The sequence below is a fragment of the Mesoplodon densirostris genome, chromosome 3 (assembly GCF_025265405.1).
Source record: "Mesoplodon densirostris isolate mMesDen1 chromosome 3, mMesDen1 primary haplotype, whole genome shotgun sequence".
Taxonomy (NCBI): Eukaryota; Metazoa; Chordata; class Mammalia; order Artiodactyla; family Ziphiidae; genus Mesoplodon; species Mesoplodon densirostris.
This window is the reverse complement of record NC_082663.1, coordinates 65,150,204-65,173,463: the sequence shown is the minus strand read 5'-3', so window position 1 is coordinate 65,173,463 and position 23,260 is coordinate 65,150,204. Positions and strand designations below refer to the sequence as shown.

Genomic DNA, 23,260 nt, shown 5'->3' with positions numbered 1-23,260 from the left:
CTGCGGTGGATGCCAGCCAACCTTCCCCCAACTGGCATGAGATGTCGCAACTCAGGAGGCCCAAGTTCATCAGTTTTATAAACATTTCAGAATCTTAGAATAAAAAATTTCAGTGCTATGGGAACGCAGGCATGGAAACAGACAATTGGGATGATTAATATAAATAGTTGACTTCACGGCCTTTCTTCCACCATCCCTGGTACATGGCAATTCATAGGCCCTCCCAGCAAAGCAGGTACCTACCTGCTCATTCAGGATCCCATCTCCATCAGCATCCTCATCACAGGCATCTCCAAGGCCATCTCCGTCTGCATCCTCTTGGCCGGAGTTTGGCACATACTTGCAGTTGTCCTAAGTTGGAGAAACACAGCTCAGAGACACATCTACATTTGTATCTTTTCAGCTTTATTGAGGTATAACTGACAAATAAAATTGCAACACATTTAAAGTGTATAATGTGACGATTTGATATACATTGATATTGTGAAGGGATTCCCCCATTGAGTTAATTAACATATGCATCACCTCACATGTTTATCTCCCCATTTTTTTTTTTTTTTTTGCTGAGAACATTTAAGTTCTACTCTTAGCAAATTTCAACTATACAGTACAGTACAGTGTTATCAACTATAGTCACCATGTTCTACATTAGATCCTTAGATCTTATTCATCTCATGGCAGAAAGTTTGCACCCTTTCATCAACTTCTCCCCATTTCCCCCATCCCCATCTCCATCTGTCTTAAGTCAAAAACTATTTCTGCTTGTACCTGTCTGGCTTTTTAAAATACACTTATTTATTTTTGGCTGCGTTGGGTCTTCATTGCTGCACACTTTCTCTAGTTGCGGTGAGCGGGGGCTACTCTTTGTTGCAGAGTAGGGCTCTAGGCACACGGGCTTCAGTAGTTGTGGCACGTGGGCTCAGCAGTTGTGGCTCGTGGGCTCTAGAGTGCAGGTTCAGTAGTTGTGGCGCACGGGCTTAGTTGCTCTGCGGCATGTGGGATCTTCCCGGACCAGGGCTCGAACCTGTGTCTCCTGCGCGGATTCTTAACCACTGTGCCACCAGGGAAGTCCCTACCTCTCTGGCTTTATTGTTGATGGCTGTTTTGCTACATTTGCGATGCAGCTACTTCAAAAATACAATTTTAAATGGAACCCAAAGAACCTCTGCCCCATATAAGATGTGGCTTTGGAAAGCCACAGAGTGAATGTGCGTGCATGTGCGTGTGTGTGTGTGTTTTTCCCCTGCTCGTCCCCCTTACCTTTCTGCAGTTCCTGGCAGAGCACAGCAATTCTTCGTCAGGGTAGCTGTCAATGTCCACGTCCTTTCCACAGATGTAGCCGTCACCAGCCCAGCCAACCCCACACTGTGAAGGGAAAACCCGTCAGGAGCCCAGGAGCTGAGCCTGGTGGGAGGCCAGGGCCTGACAGGGGCCTCTGCTCCTGTGTGTGCATCCCCAGAGGGAGGGCCAGAAAGCTTTGTTTGCAGGATTTTCAAACTATTAAATTGTGTTTTGAATGGTCTAATGGTTCAAAATTCAAAAAGTACAAAGGGAGAGTGAAAACTCCTAACTCCTTCCTGCTCTTGCACCCTGGCTCAGGAACCAAGGCAATCTGCTCTCATGAATACTTTCAGAGACATGCTGGGCAGAGACCAGCAAACACACGTACATTCTTTTTCTCTTTTTGTCCTTCAGCACAATTGGTAGCACACATATAAACACTGCTCTGTACCTTGATTTTTAAAAAATTAACATTATATCTTAGAACTCTTTTCACATTACCACATGTAGATTTGTGTCTTCCTTTTTAATGGGCACAGATATATCATACATAAAGTGGAATGCATGCACCTCAATTAATTCAGCCAGTCCCCTACTGGTCAGTGTCAAGTCGTTAAAACCTTTTTCTGTTGCAAACAATGCTGCCACAAAGAATTCGAGGACATTTATCATTCTGCACGTGTACTGGCTTCTTAGTATGAAATTCTTGGTTCAAAGGGTATTTGTATTTGTACTTTTGAATTATTGTCAAAATGTTCTCCATATGATAATCCAATTTCTTCTCCCAGTGGAAATGAATGCACACAAGGGTGGAGCAGCTGCTGTGGCACCTTCCTTAGCATTCTGGAGCCACAGTCGTATCTCTGAATCGAATGGTCTTCTAGATCAATTTCCACCACAGCAGGAACCTTCCAAAGTGCTTTACCTCTACTCATATCTTTTAATAGGTGAAGATTCCCACAGGTGTAGGGCTGTCTGCATGTTCTCTACGTTTCTGGAAAAGTCTACCCAAGTTCCGTGCCACCACCAGCTGCTGAGAGCAAGCCTTCATTGTCAGCAGAAGAGGCATTAAAATACCCATTACTCTATACCAGACTCTATAGGCATTTTCTCCAGTCCTTACAGTGATGCTGCAAGGTCATCACTTTTTACAAAAAGAGTGGACTTTTACAAAAAAGTCCCATTTTACAAAAGAGTGGACTCAGCTCAGAGTGGCTAAGTCCCTTGCCCAAGGTCTCAGAGCTGGGACTTGAACTCAAGACTGTCCCAGTTCAATGTTTTCTGCCACATATATTTGGTTAACAGGCACTTTGAGTTCTCCCTCTGATATTCCATGTAGTTGGCCTGGCTAAAGGATGAATGATAAACCCAAGAGAAAGGAAAACCTTCCATAAGCGGTGTCCTGGGTATGAGGTGGTACCTGGGAGCTCAGCTCAGGAGCAGGATAGGTGCCCGAGGAGGGGCAGGCAGAACTGCAGAAGGGACGGGAGACAAGGGGGCCTGGGAAATGACAGGGAACCAGCAAGGCAGGGGCGGGTAAGAGTTGGGGGAACAGGGCCAAGGAAAGAGAAACTTCACGAGTAAATGTTAAATTTCCTGCCCTCATGAATCAAAATAAGGTGATTTAAGACCAGTGACTTCCTAAGCTGCAGCCTGTCTGTTCTCAATCATGTACACCCCGCTTCTGCAACCAGAGATGTAGAAGGCAGGATCCAAAGACACCCCTCCCAGTAACTACCCCTATTTCTGTTCAACTGCTTCAGCAGGGCCTTCAGAAGGCCTGGAAAGCTCAGCCATGGGCTATGGTCCTTGACTCATTTTAATGAAGAAAAGATTTCCTCTAGGAACAAGTATGTTTTAATGAGCCATTTTCTGGCAGATTAACTTATTTTAGTCACACCAAGTGTATTAATCCTCTGCCATCTGTCATTGTGCCTTATTACAAATTCAAAAACACATTAAGAAAAAAAAACACATGAAGAGCCTCATCACCCACCATCCCAGGGGAATCATTAATTTGTTCACAGAAAATGAGGATTTAAACAAAGATATACGCTTGCCTCTCAATGGGAATAAACATGCCCCATCAACAGGAATTAGAGGAACTGTTGATTTTTTTCTCCCCCTTGAACCCAGCCCATTCCTTCATCAGTATCTTGTTACAAATTATCTGTGCTGCTGGAGAGAGCTGGTGTCATCACAGTTATTTCTCTTAGTTTTGATTCTTCTCATTTTTCCTATTTGAAAGTGATATGCCCATTGTAGAAAATTCTGAGAACATGAAGGTAAGGGAGTCTGAGTTTGAGGTATAAAGGAGAGAGAAAAAGTCTCCCAGGATCCATCCTGCCCCTCAGGGTGATCGCCATGAACCTATGAACCCCCAACTCTAAAGGGCCTGGCTCCCTGGGGAGGAAGAGGGAAGTGAGCAGCTGAAGACGGCTGATTGAGCAGCACCTAGAATCCCCCAGGACTCCAGGGCAGGATGGATGGCAGGCATGAACCTCATTCCTCGCCAAGGGCCCACTACACACCTGCCTGGAGGGAGACCCTTGCAAGGCTGCAACTGCCCTGCCCTCTACCTACCTCCTCCTCCCCAGGCCAGCTCCCTGGTGGGGAACCACATGGGAAGGAGAGTGAGCACCCACTGAGCTACTCCTGAACCCGGCCGAGGTGGACACAGAGAACAGAGGGTGCTGCGGAAGATGGGAGGTTTTTCTCCCAGGGTTTGTAAGAGCAGCCCACCACCCCTCCACCGTGGCTCACCTCCTGGAGTATGAGGCCAGATTTTGAAACTGGACGTCCTCAGGGTGAGGACAGTAAGGAAAGGCAGCAGTGCGCTCATATAAACAAGCAGCCAGGGCAGCAGTCGGAAGGGAGAGAAGGAGGCTCCTTCCTCTCCGGCTGCTCACTTCTCGGGCCTTCCGGAGGGGGTGGCTGGGAGCTGGGGCTCCACCACCGAGGTGCCCAAGGGGATGGTGCCGACCCACGGCCAAGAGGGAGAGAAAGAGGGTGGCTGATGGTTAGGTGGACTTCAGATTGCTCCCCACAAACTCAGCTGACTCTGTTATTACTACATCCTTTGTTTACTTTGATGGAATTGCTTTCATTCTTGAGTACTTTTACCCTGAAGCAAGTAGAAACCGGAGAGGTGTGGTGTTTCAAATGGAAGGGGGAAAATGATAAAGCAAGTAGCAAACAACTTACCACGCACGTCACATCCCCCAGCCTCTCTTCAATGCACTGTGCGTTCACGCTGCAAGGGTTCAGTTCTGGATTCCTGCAGCTCCTTTCCATTTTGCATCCCCTCGTCTGATCACCAGTGTACCCTGGTTTACAAGGCCCACAGCGATAAGACCCCTGTAGGGGGCAGAGCAAGACGGTGAGCCAGGGCCTCAGACCTGTGGGCAAAGGTACGGCGCTTGTGTCTATTTTCACATGTGCTCGATGATGCCAGGAAGAAGTGAGCCCCATGCCTGCCTCTGCTTATGTGGATGTCTTATAACACTGCGTGAGTACTGGGGGAGACACGACCAGACTGGAAGCCACAGCAGGTCATGGAGGCATGAAGGAACACAATCGAAGGGAGAAGGCTGGCCAGTGAGCCACTTCGATTTGCCGGCTCCACTGTGGAGGGCAAGGAGGAAAGGGCTGAAAACTCCAGTGAAGTCCTGGGAGGTGGAGCGAGAAAATTTACTCTGGGGACAAAGAACACGGTTTGGTTAAAAAGCAAATGAGAAAAAATTTTTTAATGTTCATTTGGCTTTTTCTTTTTTTTTAACAATCAAGTGACAAAGGAACAGAGAAATGTCGTTGGCCTTGCACTGAGAATTCTTGATGAGGTGGGGTGCTGTGGAAGAAACCTGGCAAGTGAGCTATCAGCTCCATTGCGATGGCACTTCCAGGGCAAGCCTGACTTCTTTTTTTCACTGAGATAGACTTTACATATTATGAAAGACACCCACATAAACTATACAATTCAATGATTTTGATCACTCACAACCCCTGAATCACTGAATCGAAAAGATGCTTTCCAAGTATTATTATTTTATTTTTCCCACACTGCAGGGCTTATGGGATCTTAGTTCCCCAACAAGGGATTGAACCCAGGCCCTGGGAGAATCCTAACCACTGGACTGCCAGGGAATTCTCTCCAAAGACTCCCTTTGGTCAGTTCTTTCCTTTTCTTTGCTTCTCTGCTCTTTTTCCTTTGCCTACTTCTTCATTTTTGAGGTTTTCTAGAGTTCTATTTTGTAGACAGTTCCACTGTCTACTTTTCCTCTCCCTGAGTAGCTTTAGTTATTACCTTCATGTCACTGTCTCCCAAATCCATATCTGCAGACTAGCTTTGTCTTGGTAAAAAGCTAAGAAGCAATAAGTCCCAGTATATTCCTAGGCAGCACTGTGGATAAGAACAGGGCTCTGCAGCCAGACTGGATGTCTTATGAGATGTGTGGCCTTCACCTAATTATTTAACTTTCCTGTGCCTCAGTTTCTTCAACTGTAAAATGGGGATAATAATAGTGCCTATAGGGCTTCCCTGGTGGCGCAGTGGTTGAGAGTCCGCCTGCCGATGCAGGGGACACGGGTTCATGTCCCGGTCCGGGAAGATCCCACATGCCGCAGAGTGGCTGGGCCTGTGAGCCATGGCCACTGAGCCTGCGTGTCCAGAGCCTGTGCTCCGCAACGGGAGAGGCCACAGCAGTGAGAGGCCCGCGTACCGCACAGAAAAAAAAAAAAAGTGCCTATTGACAGGTTTGTTGTGAGGATTAAAATAAGTGACTTGATATTTATAAACTGCTTTGACATATAAGGAAACTAGGAACCTGGAGATTAAAAACCTTTCCCAGGAACATACAGTAAGTGAGAAGCAGTCATACCTGGAGCCAATAGCTCCTTCATTGACAGTCTACTGTGCTACACCTATCATCTTGGAAAGAGTCAACAGGAACTTTCAGGAATAAAAGCCAAATCTGATTAGTTAAAATTTCAACCCACTAAGTGTTAGGCATTTTAATTTAATACAAATGACTTTTGAGAAGTTCTATGAAAATAATGAATACCATTCAGGAATTGTGTTGTCATGAGTAAAATGCATATTTGGGAATACTGAACTATTAATACAAACTAAAAAGCTCTTCCTATTTAAAAAATACTAGAATGATAATATTTTATTCAATAAACATTCATTCAAAAGCCCAACACTGATCAGGAAACTTGCATAACCCTCTTAGATAGCCTCATCCACCAGAGGGCAGAGAGCACAAGCAAGAACTACAATCCTGCAGCTTGTGGAACAAAAACCACATTCACAGAAAGATAGACAAGATGAAAAGGCAGAGGGCTATGTACCAGATGAAGGAACAAGATAAAACCCCAGAAAAACAACTAAATGAAGTAGAGATACGCAACCTTCCAGAAAAAGAATTCAGAATAATGACAGTGAAGATGATTCAGGACCTCGGAAAAAGAATGGAGGCAAAGATCGAGAAGATGCAAGAAATGTTTAACAAAGACCTAGAAGAATTAAATAACAAACAAACAAAGATGAACAATACAATAACTGAAATGAAAACTACACTAGAAGGAATCAATAGCAGAATAACTGAGGCAGAAGAACGGATAAGTGACCTGGAAGACAGAATGGTGGAATTCACTGCTGTGGAACAGAATAAAGAAAAAAGAATGAAAAGAAATGAAAACAGCCTAAGAGACCTCTGGGACAACATTAAATGCAACAACGTTCACATTATAGGGGTCCCAGAAGGAGAAGAGAGAGAGAAAGGACCAGAGAAAATATTTGAAAAGATTATAGTCGAAAACTTCCCTAACATGGGAAAGGAAATAGCCACCCAAGTCCAGGAAGCACAGAGAGTCTAATACAGGATAAACCCAAGGAGAAACACACCGAGACACATAGTAATCAAATTGGCAAAAATTAAAGACAAAGAAAAATTATTAAAAGCAACAAGAGAAAAACAACAAATAACACACAAGGGAACTCCCATAAGGTTAACAGCTGATTTCTCAGCAGAAACTCTACAAGCCAGAAGGGAGTGGCATGATATACTTAAAGTGATGAAAGGGAAGAACCTACAACCAAGATTACTGTACCTGGCAAGGATGTCATTCAGATTTGATGGAGAAATCAAAAGCTTTACAGACAAGCAAAAGCCAAGAGAATTCAGCACCACCAAACCAGCTCTACAACAAATGCTAAAGGAACTTCTCTAAGTGGGAAACACAAGAGAAGAAAAGGACCTACAAAAACAAACCCAAACCAATTAAGAAAATGGTCATAGGAACATATATATCAATAATTACCCTAAACGTGAATGGATTAAATGCTCCAACCAAAAGACACAGGCTTGCTGAATGGATACAAAAACAAGACCCATTTATATGCTGTCTACAAGAGACCCACTTCCGACCTAGGGACACATTCAGACTGAAAGTGAGGGCATGGAAAAAGATATTCCATACAAATGGAAATCAAAAGACAGCTGGAGTAGCAATACTCATATCAGATAAAATAGACTTTAAAATAAACAATGTTACAAGAGACAAGGAAGGACACTACATAATGATCAGGGGATCAATCCAAGAAGAAGATATAACAATTGTAAATATATATGCACCCAACATAGGAGCACCTCAATACATAAGGCAACTGCTAACAGCTATAAAAGAGGAAATCAACAGTCACACAATAATAGTGGGGGACTTTAACACCTCACTTACACCAATGGACAGATCATCCAAACAAAAAATTAATAAGGAAACACAAGCTTTAAATGACACAATAGACCAGATAGATTTAACTGATATTTATAGGACATTCCATCCAAAAACAGCATATTACACTTTCTTCTCAAGTGCGCACGGAACATCCTCCAGGATAGATCACATCTTGGGTCACAAATCAAGCCTCAGTAAATTTAAGAAAATTGAAATCATATCAAGCATCTTTTATAACCACAACGTTATGAGATTAGAAATCAATTACAGGGAAAAAAACCGTAAAAAACACAAACACATGGAGGCTAAACAATACGTTACTAAATAACCAAGAGGAAATCAAAAAATACCTAGAGACAAATGACAATGAAAACATGACGATCCAAAACCTATGGGATTCAGCGAAAGCAGTTCTAAGAGAGAAGTTTACAGCTATACAAGCCTACCTCAAGACACAAGAAAAATCTCAAATAAACAATCTAACCTTACACATAAAGGAACTAGAGAAAGAAGAACAAACAAAACCCAAAGTTAGCAGAAGGAAAGAAATCATAAAGATCAGAGCAGACATAAATGAAATAGAAACTAAGAAAACAATAGCAAAGATCAATAAAACTAAAAGCTGGTTCTTTGAGAAGATCAACAAAATTGATAAACCATTAGCCAGACTCATCAAGAAAAAGAGGGAGAGGACTCAAATCAATAAAATTAGAAATGAAAAAGCAGAAGTTACAACAGATGCTGCAGAAACACAAAGCATCCTAAGAGACTACTACAAGCAACTGTATGCCAATAAAATGGACAACTTGGAAGAAATGGACACATTCGTAGAAAGGTATAACCTTCCAAGACTGAACCAGGAAGAAATAGAAAATATGAACAGACGAATCACAAGGAGTGAAGTTGAAACTGTGATTAAAAATCTTCCAACAAACAAAAGTCCAGGACCAGATGGCTTCACAGGTGAATTCTATCAAACATTTAGAGAAGAGCTAACACCCATCCTTCTCAAACTCTTCCAAATCATTGCAGAGGAAGGAACACTCCCAAACTCATTCTATGAGGCCACCATCACACAAAACCAGACAAAGATACTACAAAAAAAGAAAATTACAGACCAATATCACTGATGAATACAGATGCAAAAATCCTCAACAAAATACTAGCAAACAGAATCCAACAACACATTAAAAGAATCATACAACATGACCAAGTGGGATTTATCCCAGGGATGCAAGGATTCTTCAATATATGCAAATCAATCAATGTGATACACCATATTAACAAATTGAAGAAGAAAAACCATATGATCATCTCAAGAGATGCAGAAAAAGCTTACGACAAAATTCAACACCCATTTATGGTAAAAACTCTCCATAAAGTGGGCATAGAGGGAACCTACCTCAACATAATAAGGGCCATATATGACAAACCCACAGCAAACATCGTTCTCAATGGTGAAAAACTGAAATCATTTCCTCTAAGATCAGGAAAAAGACAAGGATATCCACTCTTGCCACTATTATTCAACATAGTTTTGGAAGTCCTAGCCACAGCAATCAGAGAAGAAAAAGAAATAAAAGGAATACAAATTGGAAAAGAAGTAAAACTGTCACTGTTTGCAGATGACATGATACTATACATAGAGAATCCTAAAAATGCCACCAGAAAACTACTAGAGCTAATCAATGAATTTGGTAAAGTTGCAGGATACAAAATTAATGCACAGAAATCTCTTGCATTCCTATACACTAATGATGAAAAATCTGAAACAGAAATTAAGGAAATACTCACATTTACCACAGCAACAAAAAGAATAAAATACCTAGGAATAAACCTACCTAGGGAGACAAAAGACCTGTATGCAGAAAACTATAAGACACTGATGAAAGAAATTAAAGATGATACCAACAGATGGAGAGATATTCCATGTTCTTGGATTGGAAGAATCAATATTGTGAAAATGACTATACTACCCAAAGCAATCTACAGATTCAATCCAATTCCTATCAAATTACCAATGGCCTTTTTTTTACAGAACTAGAACAAAAAATCTTAAAATCTGTATGGAGACACAAAAGACCCCAAATAGCCAAAGCAGTCTTGGGGGAAAAAAATGGAGCTGGAGGAATCAGACTCCCTGACTTCAGAGTATAATATAAAGCTACAGTAATCAAGACAATATGGTACTGGCACAATACAGAAACATAGATCAATGGAACAAGATAGAAAGCCCAGAGATAAAGCCATGCACCTATGGTCAACTAATCTATGACAAAGGAGGCAAGGATATACAATGGAGAAAAGAGTCTCTTCAGTAAGTGGTGCTGGGAAAACTGGACAGCTACATGTAAAAGAATGAAATTAGAACACTCCCCAACACCATACACAAAAATAAACTCAAAATGGATTAGAGATCTAAATGTAAGACTGGACACTAAAACTCTTAGAGGAAAACATAGGAAGAACACTCTTTGACATAAATCACAGCAAGATCTTTTTTGATCCACCTCCTAGAGGAATGGAAATAAAAACAAAAATAAACAAATGGGAACTAATGAAACTTCAAAGCTTTTGCACAGCAAAGGAAACCATAAACAACACGAAAAGACAACCCTCAGAATGGGAGAAAATATTTGCAAACAAATCAACGGACAAAGGATTAATCTCCAAAATATATAAAGAGCTCATGCAGCTCAATACTAAAAAAACAAACAACCCAATCCAAAAATGGGCAGAAGACCTAAATAGACATTTCTCCAAAGAAGACATACAGATGGCCAAGAAGCACATGAAAAGCTGCTCACCATCACTAATCATTAGAGAAATGCAAATCAAAACTACAATGAGGTATCACCTCACACCAGTTAGAATAGGCATCATCAGAAAATCTACAAACAACAAATGCTGGAGAGGGTGTGGAGAAAAGGGAACCCTTTTGCACTGTTGGTGGGAATGTAAATGGATACAGCCACTATGAACAACAGTATGGAGGGTCCTTAAAAAACTAAAAATAGAATTACCATATGACCCAGCAATCCCACTACTGGGCATATACCCAGAGAAAACCATAATTGCAAAACACACATGCACCCCAATGTTCATAGCAGCACTGTTTACAACAGCCAGGTCATGGAAACAACCTAAATGCCCACTGACAGACAAATGGATAAAGAAGATGTGGCACATATATACAATGGAATATTGCTCAGCCATAAAAAGGAACGAAATTGGGTCATTTGTAGAGACTTGGATGGACCCAGAGAGTATCATACAGAGTGAAGTAAGTCAGAAAGAGGAAAACAAATATCGTATATTAACGCATGTATGTGGAACCTAGAAAAATGGTACAGGTGAACTGGTTTGCAGGGCAGAAATAGAGACACAGATGTAGAGAAGAAACGTATGGACACCAAGGGGGGAAAGCCGCGGGGGGTGGGTGTGGTGGTGTGATGAATTGGGAGATTGGTATTGACATGTATACACTGATGTGTATAAAAGTGATGACTCATAAGAACCTGCTGTATAAAAAAAACCAAAAAAACCCAAAACCCCGAAACCCCAACACTGCAACTTTGAGAGAAGATAAAGAACAAATTTGGCATTTATAAAATTATTATTATTATTATTATTTTGGCCACGCCACACAGCTTGCGGGATCTTAGTTCCCCGACCAGGGATTGAACCCGAGCCCTCATTAGTGACCGCGCAGAGTCCTAACCACTGGACCACAAGGGAATTCCCATATAAAATCATTCTTATATAGAAAATTACTTATAAATTACTCTTACATTAAAAACTGTTTTTCAGCACAAACTTTTATCCTCACTTGCAAATCAAATATATTATGCCCATATGTTCTCCATGTGTTTTGGGGTTATGATTTATGTACACATACTTGTTTTAATAACTGGTCTTCCATAACAAGAGCCATGAAAAATACTCACCAAAGTGTTAACACAGATAGAATTGAGAACACACGCTCCACTGCGACACTCATCAATGTCAGTGCAGACCTAGTGCAGAGACGTTTAAAGGGACACTGTTTAAGTAGAAAGACAAATACATTTTGCTTTGTTTTGACATCTTGTGTGAAGCGAGGACATGCAATTTCAGGTAGGCTGGTGATCAGAGTATATCCTTAGTGGCCCTGCTTTTGCTTGAGGGTGTCCCACTTGCCCTGAGTTTTGGAGTCTCTTCACAAAGTGATATTAGCCAGGGTTCTGGGGATTTTACTGCTCTAGGGCTGGTTTTTATGTCAATTCGGGGGCTTCTGTTTCTGCATTCTATGTGTAACACAGGTTCGGAGCTCATGACTATAAGTCTTACAAGCTTGGAGCTTTGATTTGTTGTGGGCAGCTGTCATTTCTGTCAACCATGTCCCAAAGTTGCCATCAAGCTTCCTGTTGACTTTGGGGGGCTAAGAAAGTTTTCTCATCTCCTTGTAATAAGTAGGGTAGCTTTCTAAGGCTTCTGGCTTTCTTCAGGGGTATTAGGTCTTTCTAAAGGTTCAAGACTACATCTGCTATACCCACATAGTGCTTGAACCCCAGTTTCCCACTTGGAGGACCTAAAACCATCTCCCACCTCCCATGAGCTGCTGTGACATCAGTTTCCACCCACAGCTCTGACTTTGAGTTCCCTCTTTGTTTCTCGAACCTGCACATTTCCTTTTCTTTCTTTTGATATTGGTCATGCATTAAAATTTGTTGTTTAATTTTAGCAAGTTGGTTCCCTTTGACTTGAGTTCATTCTACCATATTCTGGAAATCCACTGGAAGGGCTCCTTCCTAGCTTACATAAAGCACCTTCTGTTCTTTTTGTCTATTTTCCTTAGCTTAGTCTTGGCGATTCTGTCTTTAGAGAAGAGGAAGACAAACTTAGGTCATTACTCCAATGGCTTCTTGTCATTCCTGTGTGTCGAGCTTGGCTCCTTTTTCTAGTCTAAAAAATGATGCCCTCTAGGATCCTTTGATAGGCTGCTAGGAAATAATGAACGTCTGCCCTCCTTTAAAGCTAATAATTTCCGTAAGGTAGTAAAATATATTTATAGACCAACCATTTTTAAGGGCTGAAAACATCAAAAAGAATTTCACGGTCAGTCAGTTAAATAATGGCCAGGATATGGTAGAACATTTGGAAATAAACGGAGACGGTCACAAACTGCTTGAGTGCTTTACAGCAATTTACGGCTTATATAAGAAGAAAGGCAGGTTTCCTCAGGGGATTATTTCTACTCTTGAAATCCTCTCATCTCTAAAACAGCTTCTGATCAGCAACAATGACTCTATGAAAGTGACCTAATTTTTCAAAGCTTTCGCTTCCCCAGTTCTTAAGTTAACTGGGGGGAGGAAATGTTCAAAAAAGCTACCAACAAAGTAAGGCTGAATCATGCCACATGTCCAGGATCACCCCCTTCACTGCTTTCCTAGTGCTACTCGATTATCCCAGTTGACTAGCTTCCTCCTCACTAGCCTTGGTGAAATCAGTTGGAAAACTTCCTAATGTGCCCGCAGTGCATGAGGACATTCTTCTGCACACCCTTGGCCGCTCAGGGAGGTAAAAGGTTATATGGACAGAGGTGGGAACCAACCAAAGGTTTTCTGTTGGTAATTAGAGATTAAAAGGCCACAACTTCAGCCCACCTGCTTGTTTGTCTTGGCAAAATTGATCCCAACACCCTGCACCGTGGTCCCTGTGAAGCCCACCGGGCAGGTGTCACATCTGAAGCCAGGAGCCAAGTTCACACAGCGCACACCTGGGTAGCAGGGATGATATTTGCACTAGAGAGAAAGAAAAATTCACTCTTTAGCCACATGGAGAAAACACTCTCAAACTTCCATTCATCTATTTGCGCAGACTTGGGGATCCCTTTAACTATCCATTTTTTGGTGCTCGACATGATCAAAGGCAATAAAGGCTTCCACTTTCATAGTTACTCACAGAATCCCTGACCCACACGGTCTGGAGGTTGCCTTGTAGTGGGCTTTTGCTATATTATAGAATCACGCACAGCCGACTGGAAAGAGTCCTTAATGTTAACCAGTCTACCTCCCAGTGCCAATTCCCTGATATTCTAACTTGGAGTTTTAAAACCTCTGTTGAGAGGACAGCGCTCCTGGACCACTTGTCAGCTGGCTATTAGTTGAGTCCAAAGAAACCAACTACTCAAACAAAAAGACCTTGAGAAGACAAAGCCAGGGCAGTTGTTTCTTGAGTTAAGATGTGATTCATCAGGGTCTGTGCCTGCCTTTGTGCCCTACCAAGTCCATGACTGTTCCTAGGCTCTCACAGTCTAGGAGGTTCATTCTGACTTTGTTTTGTTTTTAACCAGTTCAACTAATGTAAAAAACATGACCACTTCCTGCCCTTTCAAAAGGAGGAAAATTCCAGCTCACAGATAAAAACCAGATGCAGTTCTGTGAAACATGTGCAGATGTTCTTCCAGTGGAGGGATGACTAAAGACCATCTTAATTGCTTACTACCTGGGGAGGTAATCAGCTACCACAAGCCTGCAGGATCCATGTGTGTGAAGGCTCCTTCCAGCCTTCCTCTGGCCTGATGGGAGGGCAAAGGCACATTCTGGGGGCAGCCTTGTTACCCACTGTGAACACTGTTTTGGGACTGGACCAGTGACTGGCTAACCATGGTCCTTCAGAGGCTTTGCCAGCTGGCCAAACAGCCCATATTTGCCGTATGTCTTTCTGGCTCCATCTCTGGGCACTTTTGGTTACTCACAGATAATGGGGCCTCTTCAAAAGGTCTTATTGGTTTGAGATTCGTGTCTGCTCCTCTGTTTTAGGAAGACTGAAGCAATCAGTTGCAACCCCTGAAATATACCCTTACCCAGATCTTTCCCCTCCCACGTTTGCAAATGTGTGGAAAAATCACAATCGTCACAGAGACTGCTTCAGAGAAAGAATCAATGTTAGAGTTGAAGGCTGAAATCTCAGCATCGTAGCAACACAAACCGGAAGAGTGGGAACCACGGAGGGGAGACGTAATGATCACGGCCACAGCTGTGTGTCATGCCTCCTCCTTCCCACCATCACAGATCTCTAAGGATTCCTGAGGGAGTAGTTTTTATGTAGCCTGGAGGACAACCCAAGTCATCCCTTAGTCTTCAACATGACTTCTGTTTCCATAAGCTGTCGGGTGTACAAGATACTGAGGGAGCCCCAGCCTATCGAGTTGAACTTTTACCTCATCCACGTCAGAACAGGTGATCCCATTTCCTACGTAGCCCTCAGGGCAGGGCCCACAATGAAAGCCATCTCTGGTGTTGGTACATCGGACGCCACGGAAACACGGGTTGGAATCGCACCGGCGCACTGGGGGCGTCAGGGATGCCGGGAGCACGGGGGGCACCACGGTGGCGGGGTTTGGAGACTGAAAGCTGAGAGGACCTAGAGGAAAACCATCATCCACAGGCTTATAAGCCACCAAGAAAACAGAGCCGATACAGAAGCAAGTTTAGTTTCCCAGTGGACTTCTTTTCCCTTCCCTCTGCCTGTGCCAAACCCCCAGAAACCAGTGCCGGCGGAACCTCACCCGCCCAGGCCTGTCATCAGTTGGCATTTGCTGGTCCAACTCAGAAGGCACCAGTTACTAGAAAAGCACTTACCGCAAGCCTGGCATTCAGCTATGGTGTTTCGCAAAAATGATGTTTCCTTGACCTTTAGAAATGGGAAGGGAAAAAAAAAAAGTTGGAAAAGGAGTTCCTGATGTATAATCCAGGAGTGAAAGAATCCATGAGTAGCCAACTATTAAGCAGTACTTAGAGGAGTGTTAAAGGAGCTCTTGGTAGTTGCCACTCTGCATGGAGCCCTGGTGTGTTTATCACAGGCTGGTCCCCCATTTTCAGAGCCCCAGGGCAGCGGGCTGCACGGGGCCACTTGGGGTCAGGCTCCAGGTCCCCTCCCTGCCTCTGCAGGCCTGCAGCTCCTTTAACTCCAACAAAGAGCTTCTCTCCTAAGACTGGGCCTTCTCTGACGGTATGTCCTACTGGTCACCTGCTGTCTCAGGAGATCCTTCAACTCTCCCAGGAGCTGGTTTAGTTGTGACATCTGCCCCAAGAACTGCCGATTGAAGTCTCCTGTAGGAAGAGCAGAAGGTAAGAAGCATGCAGTCAGTGACAGCTATTTCTACAGTGACTCAAAAACAAACGATTTCCCAGACATCATCAAGACAAAGAACCTAAGATACAGGAATTTAATTTGGGGTAAAATTCATTGAATTCATCTAAAACATAATGATAATGATGCCACTGGGCTGGTTACTCCAAATTCCTATGAATTATACTAATAAAAGTGCAATGAAAATATTCCTTGCCCTGGACTTTGGCACGAGAGCCTCATCTCTGTAGGTATATGATCCTGTAGGGCTGCTCTGCCGACAGCCCACCTTTCTGGGATGGGACCCAGTCCAGCCGGGGGCCTGGGGGTTTGTGTTGATGGAGGTGTGCAAACTGCCCAAGAGCCCACACCTGTGCTTGTGGCGGCCAGCGGCTCGCTCTGCTGCAGGAAGCAGTCTTGCAGGCTGGCCACCTGGAACAGCGAGCCTCTCACCGCCAACTTCAGCTCTTCCAAGGAGTCCTGGAAGAAATCGGATTCATACCACACATTGCTGATGTCATTCAAAAGCCAATGAGCTTGCAGACGCACACAATTTTAACAGAGTAGGCCTGAATACTTGGACTCTGACACTTTACATAATTTTGTGGTTTTGCATTTTTTCCTGAAGCCTGCCAGCCCTATCCTTTTGACTGAAGCAAATATGGAAGAAACCAGTAATTTAGGAGAGTGCTGGCGTCCAGCGTGGTCTGAGAGTTCACGAAGGTGACTCAGAGAAGAGAAAAGGCAATCTTCCTTCATGGTAAACAAGCTCTTTTGTGGCAGGAGCCTCTTAAGAGTTGTCTGTTTATGGAGTTTAGACTGTAATGAATAAGACATTGACCCCAATTTTAAACACTATTGTTTTTAGGGTGTCTTGGATCCAAGTTTTAGCAAAGTCTCTGGTTTCCTTGGATTATGAGGATGAATAAACCATATATTCTTTTTTTTTTTCGTATATTCTTTTTCTTTCTTTTTTGGGGGGTACAGCTGCTTTACAATGTTGTGTTAGTTTCTGCTGTACAGCGAAGTGAATCAGCTATACGTATACATATACACCCTCTTTTTTGGATTTCCTTTCCATTTAGGTCACCACAGAGCACTGAGTAGAGTTCCCTGTGCTATACAGCAGGTTCTCATTAGTTATCTATTTTATACATATTAGTGTATATATGTCAATCCCAATCTCCCAATTCATCCCACCCCGCCTTTCCCCTCTTGGTGTCCATACATTTGTTCTCTACATCTGTGTCTATTTCTGCCTTGCAAACAGGTTCATCTGTACCATTTTTCTAGATTCCACATATATATGTTAATATAAGATATTTGTTTTTCTCTTTCTGACTTACTTCACTCTGTATGACACTCTCTAGGTCCATCCAAGTCTCTACAAATGACCCAATTTCGTTCCTTTTTATGGCTGAGTCATATTCCATTGTATATACGTACTACATATTCTTTATCCGTTCCTCTGTTGATGGACATCTAGGTTGCTTCCATGACCTGGCTATTGTAAATAGTGCTGCAATAAATACTGGGGTGCATGTGTCTTTTTGAATTATGGTTTTCTCTGGGTATATGCCCAGTAGTGGGATTGCTGGGTCATAGGGTAGTTCTATTTTTAATTTTTTAAGGAACCTCCATATTGTTCTCCATAGTGGCTGTACCAATTTACATTCCCACCAACAGTACAAGAGGCTTCCCTTTTCTCCACACCCACTCCAGCATTTATTATTTGTAGACCTTTTGATGATGGCCATTCTGACTGGTGTGAGGCGATACCTCATTGTGGTTTAGATTTGCATTTCTCTAATGATTAGTGATATTAAACTGTATATTCTGCGATGTATATTTTCATATATTTTCACATTACTGGTTTAGATCCATCATTCATTGTTAGTCATAGTCAATTTCCTCACCTCTTAATTTTGTAGCTTTTACTGTACCCATTATTTTACATATGTATGATAGAAAATGTTTATGTTAACTGGCAACATAAAGTCATCATTCTTATTTTAGAAATGAGCATACCAAGGATTTTCAGAACAACTCTGCTTTTTCATTTAGCTAAGTTAAGATGTATGCAACACGTGCTACATAACAGGTATTTTGTTGGAATCAGACCATAAGCTCTATGGAGGCAGAGCCTAGAATGTGCCTACTGACTGATTAATTGACTGACTGACTGACTGAGAAGGTGACTATGAAGACAGAGCACTGTGGTCCTTGTTCGTAGTCTAAGGAGGTAGAACTTTTGGACAAAATTCCAGAAAATTCCATCTATTTCTGATGACCTTGGTTTTTAGAAATGGACTTATCTGGTGGTGGAGACTAATTTCTGAAATGTCAGTGACACAATTTCTGACTGTCATTCTGACTATTTGGGCTACTCTGGGGATTCAGAAATAAAGTTTGGCATATCTCTCCATTAATTTTTTTCTCTCTCTATAAATCTACACGAAATATATATACCACTCTTTCTCCCTCTCTCTAAACTTGGATTTTAGCTTTCTTGAAATTTCTGCTTGAAAATGCTTCCTATGTTTCAAGCACAAATTCTAGTATCTGATTCATAGTTTTTACATTATTATCTAAAACTTCTCAGCATTCCTAGTTACAATGGAAATTACTGTTTACACCCTGCTTCTTTACACAAAGGGCTCAGAATAACTTGGTAAAAGCACATATAATTTAGTTAAAGCATATAATAATGAAATAGAAGTGGAAAATAGTGATTGCAATATATAAAACAACAATATGGGCCACAGTGGACGAACGTAGTTACTGATTTGGGGTTCGACTTCCGTATCAGATGAAATTCTGGAACGATGAACAGTTATAGTAATGATTGGAAAAGACAAAGAATACTAGTTATTTATAGGAAACAAAGTATTTCCTAGCACAAAATTCTTTTTTAAAAATAAATTTATTATTTTTTTTAATATTTATTTTTGGCTGCATTGGGTCTTCGTTGCTGCATGTGGGCTTTTCTCTAGTTGTGGCAAGCAGGGGCTACTCTTTGTTGTGGTGCAAGGGCTTTTCATTGTGGTGGCTTCTCTTGTTGTGGAGCACGGGCTCTAGGAGCACGGGCTTCAGTGGTTGTGGCATGTGGGCTCAGTAGTTGTGGCACATGGGATCTTCCCAGGCCAGGGCTCAAACCCATGTCTCCTACATTGGCAGGTGGATTCTTAACCACTGCGCCACCAGGGAAGTCCCCCTAGTGCAAAATTCTAAGAGAAACATTTGTGGCAATTTCTAGAGTAGGTGCAATGATACAATGAAAAAAAATACCATCAACAGGGCATAAAACGGAAGACAGAAGTGATGTGATTTGTAAGGCCTCATGGAATTAAGTTGGCAATAAGGGTCTTTTTGTTAGGGATGTTCTAGTGAGACCTGTGAAAAATGTTGTTCCTGGTGCTTGGCAATTTCCAATCATTCTTTTTTACTTTCACTAAAAATATAATAACATTATAGAAAGATTACAAGTAGATCATCCTATTGCCCTAAGATAGTTTAAACATTTTTGCTATTCTTTTTGCTATTCCTTTCCTACTTTATAATTATATCCCCAAAGTCTCCACTTATCATCTAAGAGAGCAGCTCTCAATTTTGACTTCACATTAGAATCAGTATTTTAAAAAATACTGATGCCGAGGCACCATCGCTATAGATTCTGATTTAACTTGTCTGGAGGGTGGGCCCTCTAGCAGTCGGTTTTTAAGTTCCACAGGTGTTCCTAACATGCAGCCAAAATTAGACCCACTCTTGACCTCAGCCCACTCTTCTGCATTCAGCAGAAGCTTCAGAAACTCATCTTTCCACTTTGGAGAATGGTTTGTGGGTTCTTACCTGTGCCTTCCTCTGGAAAGTCCTCAATTCAACCACCTCAGGACTCTGGGCAAGGCCAGAAAAGGCTCTGGGGAGATTGTGAATGGAATCCACTTGTGAGCAGTCCACGTAGAGCTCTACAGAGCCAGCTCCCCGGTGCAGATTGTTCAGTCTCAGGAGGACCCTGTGCCGCCTGCCGTCGGCCAGCTGCAGGTTGTTGAAAACCACCAAATGAATCTTCCCATCATTCTTCAGGTAACGGAGGATGGCTAGAGCCAAGCACAGGTCAGTGAATAATGAGATAAAGGGAAAGGGCGTGATTCTGTGCTGCACAGCCTCCAGGTGACAAGGGCAAGGCTGGGTCATTGGAAAGACGCAAGTAAGTCAGCACCATAAATTTTCAACATTTTGTGTGCCAGGCATTTTTCTAGGCACTGGCTACCACTCTGTTGCTGAGAATGTTTTGTGCTCATGAAGAGAGATAATAAGTAGTAAATTTGAAAATAAACAGTATAATTTCAGATAATGATGAGTACAGTGAGCAAGTAGAACCCATCAAAAGTCAAGTAACATCCAAGTAAGCTCCTGAGGGCATGAATTCATTAATTCACAAACATTTACTGAGCACTACTACAGGGCTGGGTGCGGCCCTTCGGTGCTCTAAACACTTAATTTCTCCTCACTGCAACCCTATGAAACTGGAATGACTACAAGTGAGGAAAGGGAAGCTCAGATAAGCGAAGGAACTTGCTCAAGGACACAGTAAGTGACAGGACTAGAATTTGAAACTGAGTGTGGTTTATTCCATGACTAAAAGAATGCTAGGCCTGGATAGGCCTTTGTAAGGACTTCACGGAAGATCCACTACCTTACACAAAAAGACATTCCCAGTATTACAATGAGTGAAAAAAAGGTTATGAGTCAATACAGGTTCATTCCGAAAAAACTATGTAGGTATGTACGTAGATGTATATACACATATACAGAAAATCAGAAGGAAATATTAATACGGTCATTGCTGGGCGCTTGGACGATGTGTTTTTTTTCCTTTTCTTCATTTTCATTGCCTGATTTTTCTACAAGAAACATGTATTACTTATGTAATACAAAAAAGTAAAAGAAAAAAATGAATTCCACACATAAACCCAGAGTGTGCTACAGTCAGTCTGTATGATTCATAACAAGTAACTGGGACCATCTTTCTTCAGATACCTCTTCTGTGAAGTGCAAATACCAACTTGGTGCTGCCCCATGGAGTAGCCAGCCAGGAGTATCTGTTTATGTTGCAATATTGCCAGAAAAAATAATCCCTACTACGAAATTTTAAAGATGTTTTTGAAGACTTCCTCCAAATACATTAGACTTTCTAGGTTGACTTCCCCACCCTTCTAAACCCTGACTAGATTTGCTTTCCCATTTGACCATGGCTGGAGGGGGCCAGTTGGCATCAGGGTCTGTGGTGTAGACAGATGCCCTGAGGAGTCAGGAGATCTTCTCTCGTGCCCATGTGGTCGCCACCACTTGCTTACGGAGAGAGAAGAATTGGTAAGACCTGACAGAACAGACTGACTAGAAGGCCTTTCTATGGCTGTAGTACATTACTACGTTTCCTGAAGCAAAGTATTGGTAAGACTTAAGTAAATGTGGTATGAGGAGAAAGAAAACAGACGTGAGTAGAAATTCTTGAGGTATTTTAAACATGGGACACAACAGAGTTTTTTTTACCCCTTTATTTAATATTGTTGGGAATTTATAATAGTAACAGCATGGCTGGAAATTGGAGGCATAAGGTACACAAAAGAGGGGGAAAATGAACCCAAATATATGCCCTAATTCAATATTTTAAGACGTCTACTTCTTTACTTTTTTGAATAGTTTTGCAAATCCCTGGCGTTTTTAGGCCAGTGAAAACACCACTTGGACTACCAGACTTCAACGAGGTCATGGACACATATACTCAGGATCTCCTCATTTTCGTTATGGCCACAACCTCTGTTCCTCATAGCAACAGTTTAAGAGGATACACAGAGCAGCTTAAAACAAATACCCTTGGTCTTTCTCCCCTGGGATTTCTGTGGAATTCAAAGGAAACATATTTTCATGGGCCTCTTGCCTGCTTTTAGCAGGCCTTCCAGGCCATGTGGGCCATGATTTACTTTCATAACTGAATCGCTAAGTTTAATTTTATAAATAGTACCTAGTGGAGTACGTTACGTATGACAGTTGCACATTAATGTTGTGAAGATAAACTTTCCATGAATAATTAAATGATTGCATCAAAAGCTTTTCACATATAAATTTAAAAGTTTAGACAGTAGCAATTTAACATCTATTGCAGGCAGCCAAAACTGCCACCGTGTTCATGCTGTCATTTAAGAGCATGCTATACTTCTGCCTTGCTTTGTGTTCCAGTGCAGCACTGAAATGACACATTCCTCATGCTCCTAGATCTTGTGACAAGAGCAAGAGGAAAAAAAGGAAAAGAAGAATTACGGAAACTTCCATCTTCACAAGGTCGGTTAGCAGAAAATCATCAAGTGCTTTGACATTCACCATTCTTCATACTTGATCCAATAATTTTCATTTTGCTTATGGCTTCCATTTTTTCATTTTTCTTTTTTATTGCAAACTCCTTACTTCAGTGCTTCTATATTTATTTTATCTTCAGAGCAGTAAGACTACCCCAGAGGGTTGACAGGCACCTGCTCAGAAAACTCAGCATTCTCCCATCAGTCACAATGAGTCTAGAAACAGCCTCAACAACCCAGGAGTCTGCAGCCTGGGAGATTCCCTGACCTTCTCCAGAAGCAGCACCACTGGAGGGGAGAGAGCAGACATGGTTCCCTTCCTCTCTCTGGTCCCCCTTTCCCAGTGCTCACCTTGCCCAGTCTTAGCCCAACATACACACAGAGCAGAGGGGAGCAAAACAGACGGGAAAATACAAGCAAGCCAGTAAGACATCACTTCTGCCTCCAGAAGGAGTGAAATATCAGGCCTGGAAGCTGGAAGGAGAAGTCTTCTCCTGGCTCCAGCCCACTTCTGCCCCTTAGCACCCCAGGGAGCAACGCACTCAGGAAAACCGTCACTGGGTACAGCTCTGCTTCTTCAGCTGAGGCACATTCCATTCTCTTGCTTGCTTCTCACTGAAACAAGTTTGCTTGGTGATTTCAGCCTTGTTCTCTCTCAGGGCGAGTACCAAGAACTCCTCTGATTAGAACTGAAGGCTGCGGGTCTTCAAACGGTATTTCTGCCTCTACCTTGTTCTATCTCTGTGTTTCTCTGCCAGATTCCTTACTTACCT

General features: G+C 42.3%; 1 protein-coding gene across 1 annotated transcript in view; it reads right to left on the bottom strand.

Moving 5' to 3' along the window:
- THBS4 (thrombospondin 4) overlaps nucleotides 1-23,260 on the bottom strand; it is a 48,972-nt gene that overhangs the window by 12,432 nt on the left and 13,280 nt on the right. The window contains exons 3-12 of the mRNA XM_060091784.1: nucleotides 19,981-20,228; nucleotides 16,503-16,611; nucleotides 16,030-16,112; nucleotides 15,642-15,693; nucleotides 15,221-15,423; nucleotides 13,662-13,799; nucleotides 11,964-12,032; nucleotides 4,486-4,638; nucleotides 1,261-1,365; nucleotides 244-351 (exon numbers count right to left, since the gene is read on the bottom strand). Coding sequence (XP_059947767.1) covers nucleotides 244-351; nucleotides 1,261-1,365; nucleotides 4,486-4,638; nucleotides 11,964-12,032; nucleotides 13,662-13,799; nucleotides 15,221-15,423; nucleotides 15,642-15,693; nucleotides 16,030-16,112; nucleotides 16,503-16,611; nucleotides 19,981-20,228 — 1,268 coding nt within the window. The remainder of the gene's footprint in view (nucleotides 1-243; nucleotides 352-1,260; nucleotides 1,366-4,485; nucleotides 4,639-11,963; nucleotides 12,033-13,661; nucleotides 13,800-15,220; nucleotides 15,424-15,641; nucleotides 15,694-16,029; nucleotides 16,113-16,502; nucleotides 16,612-19,980; nucleotides 20,229-23,260) is intronic.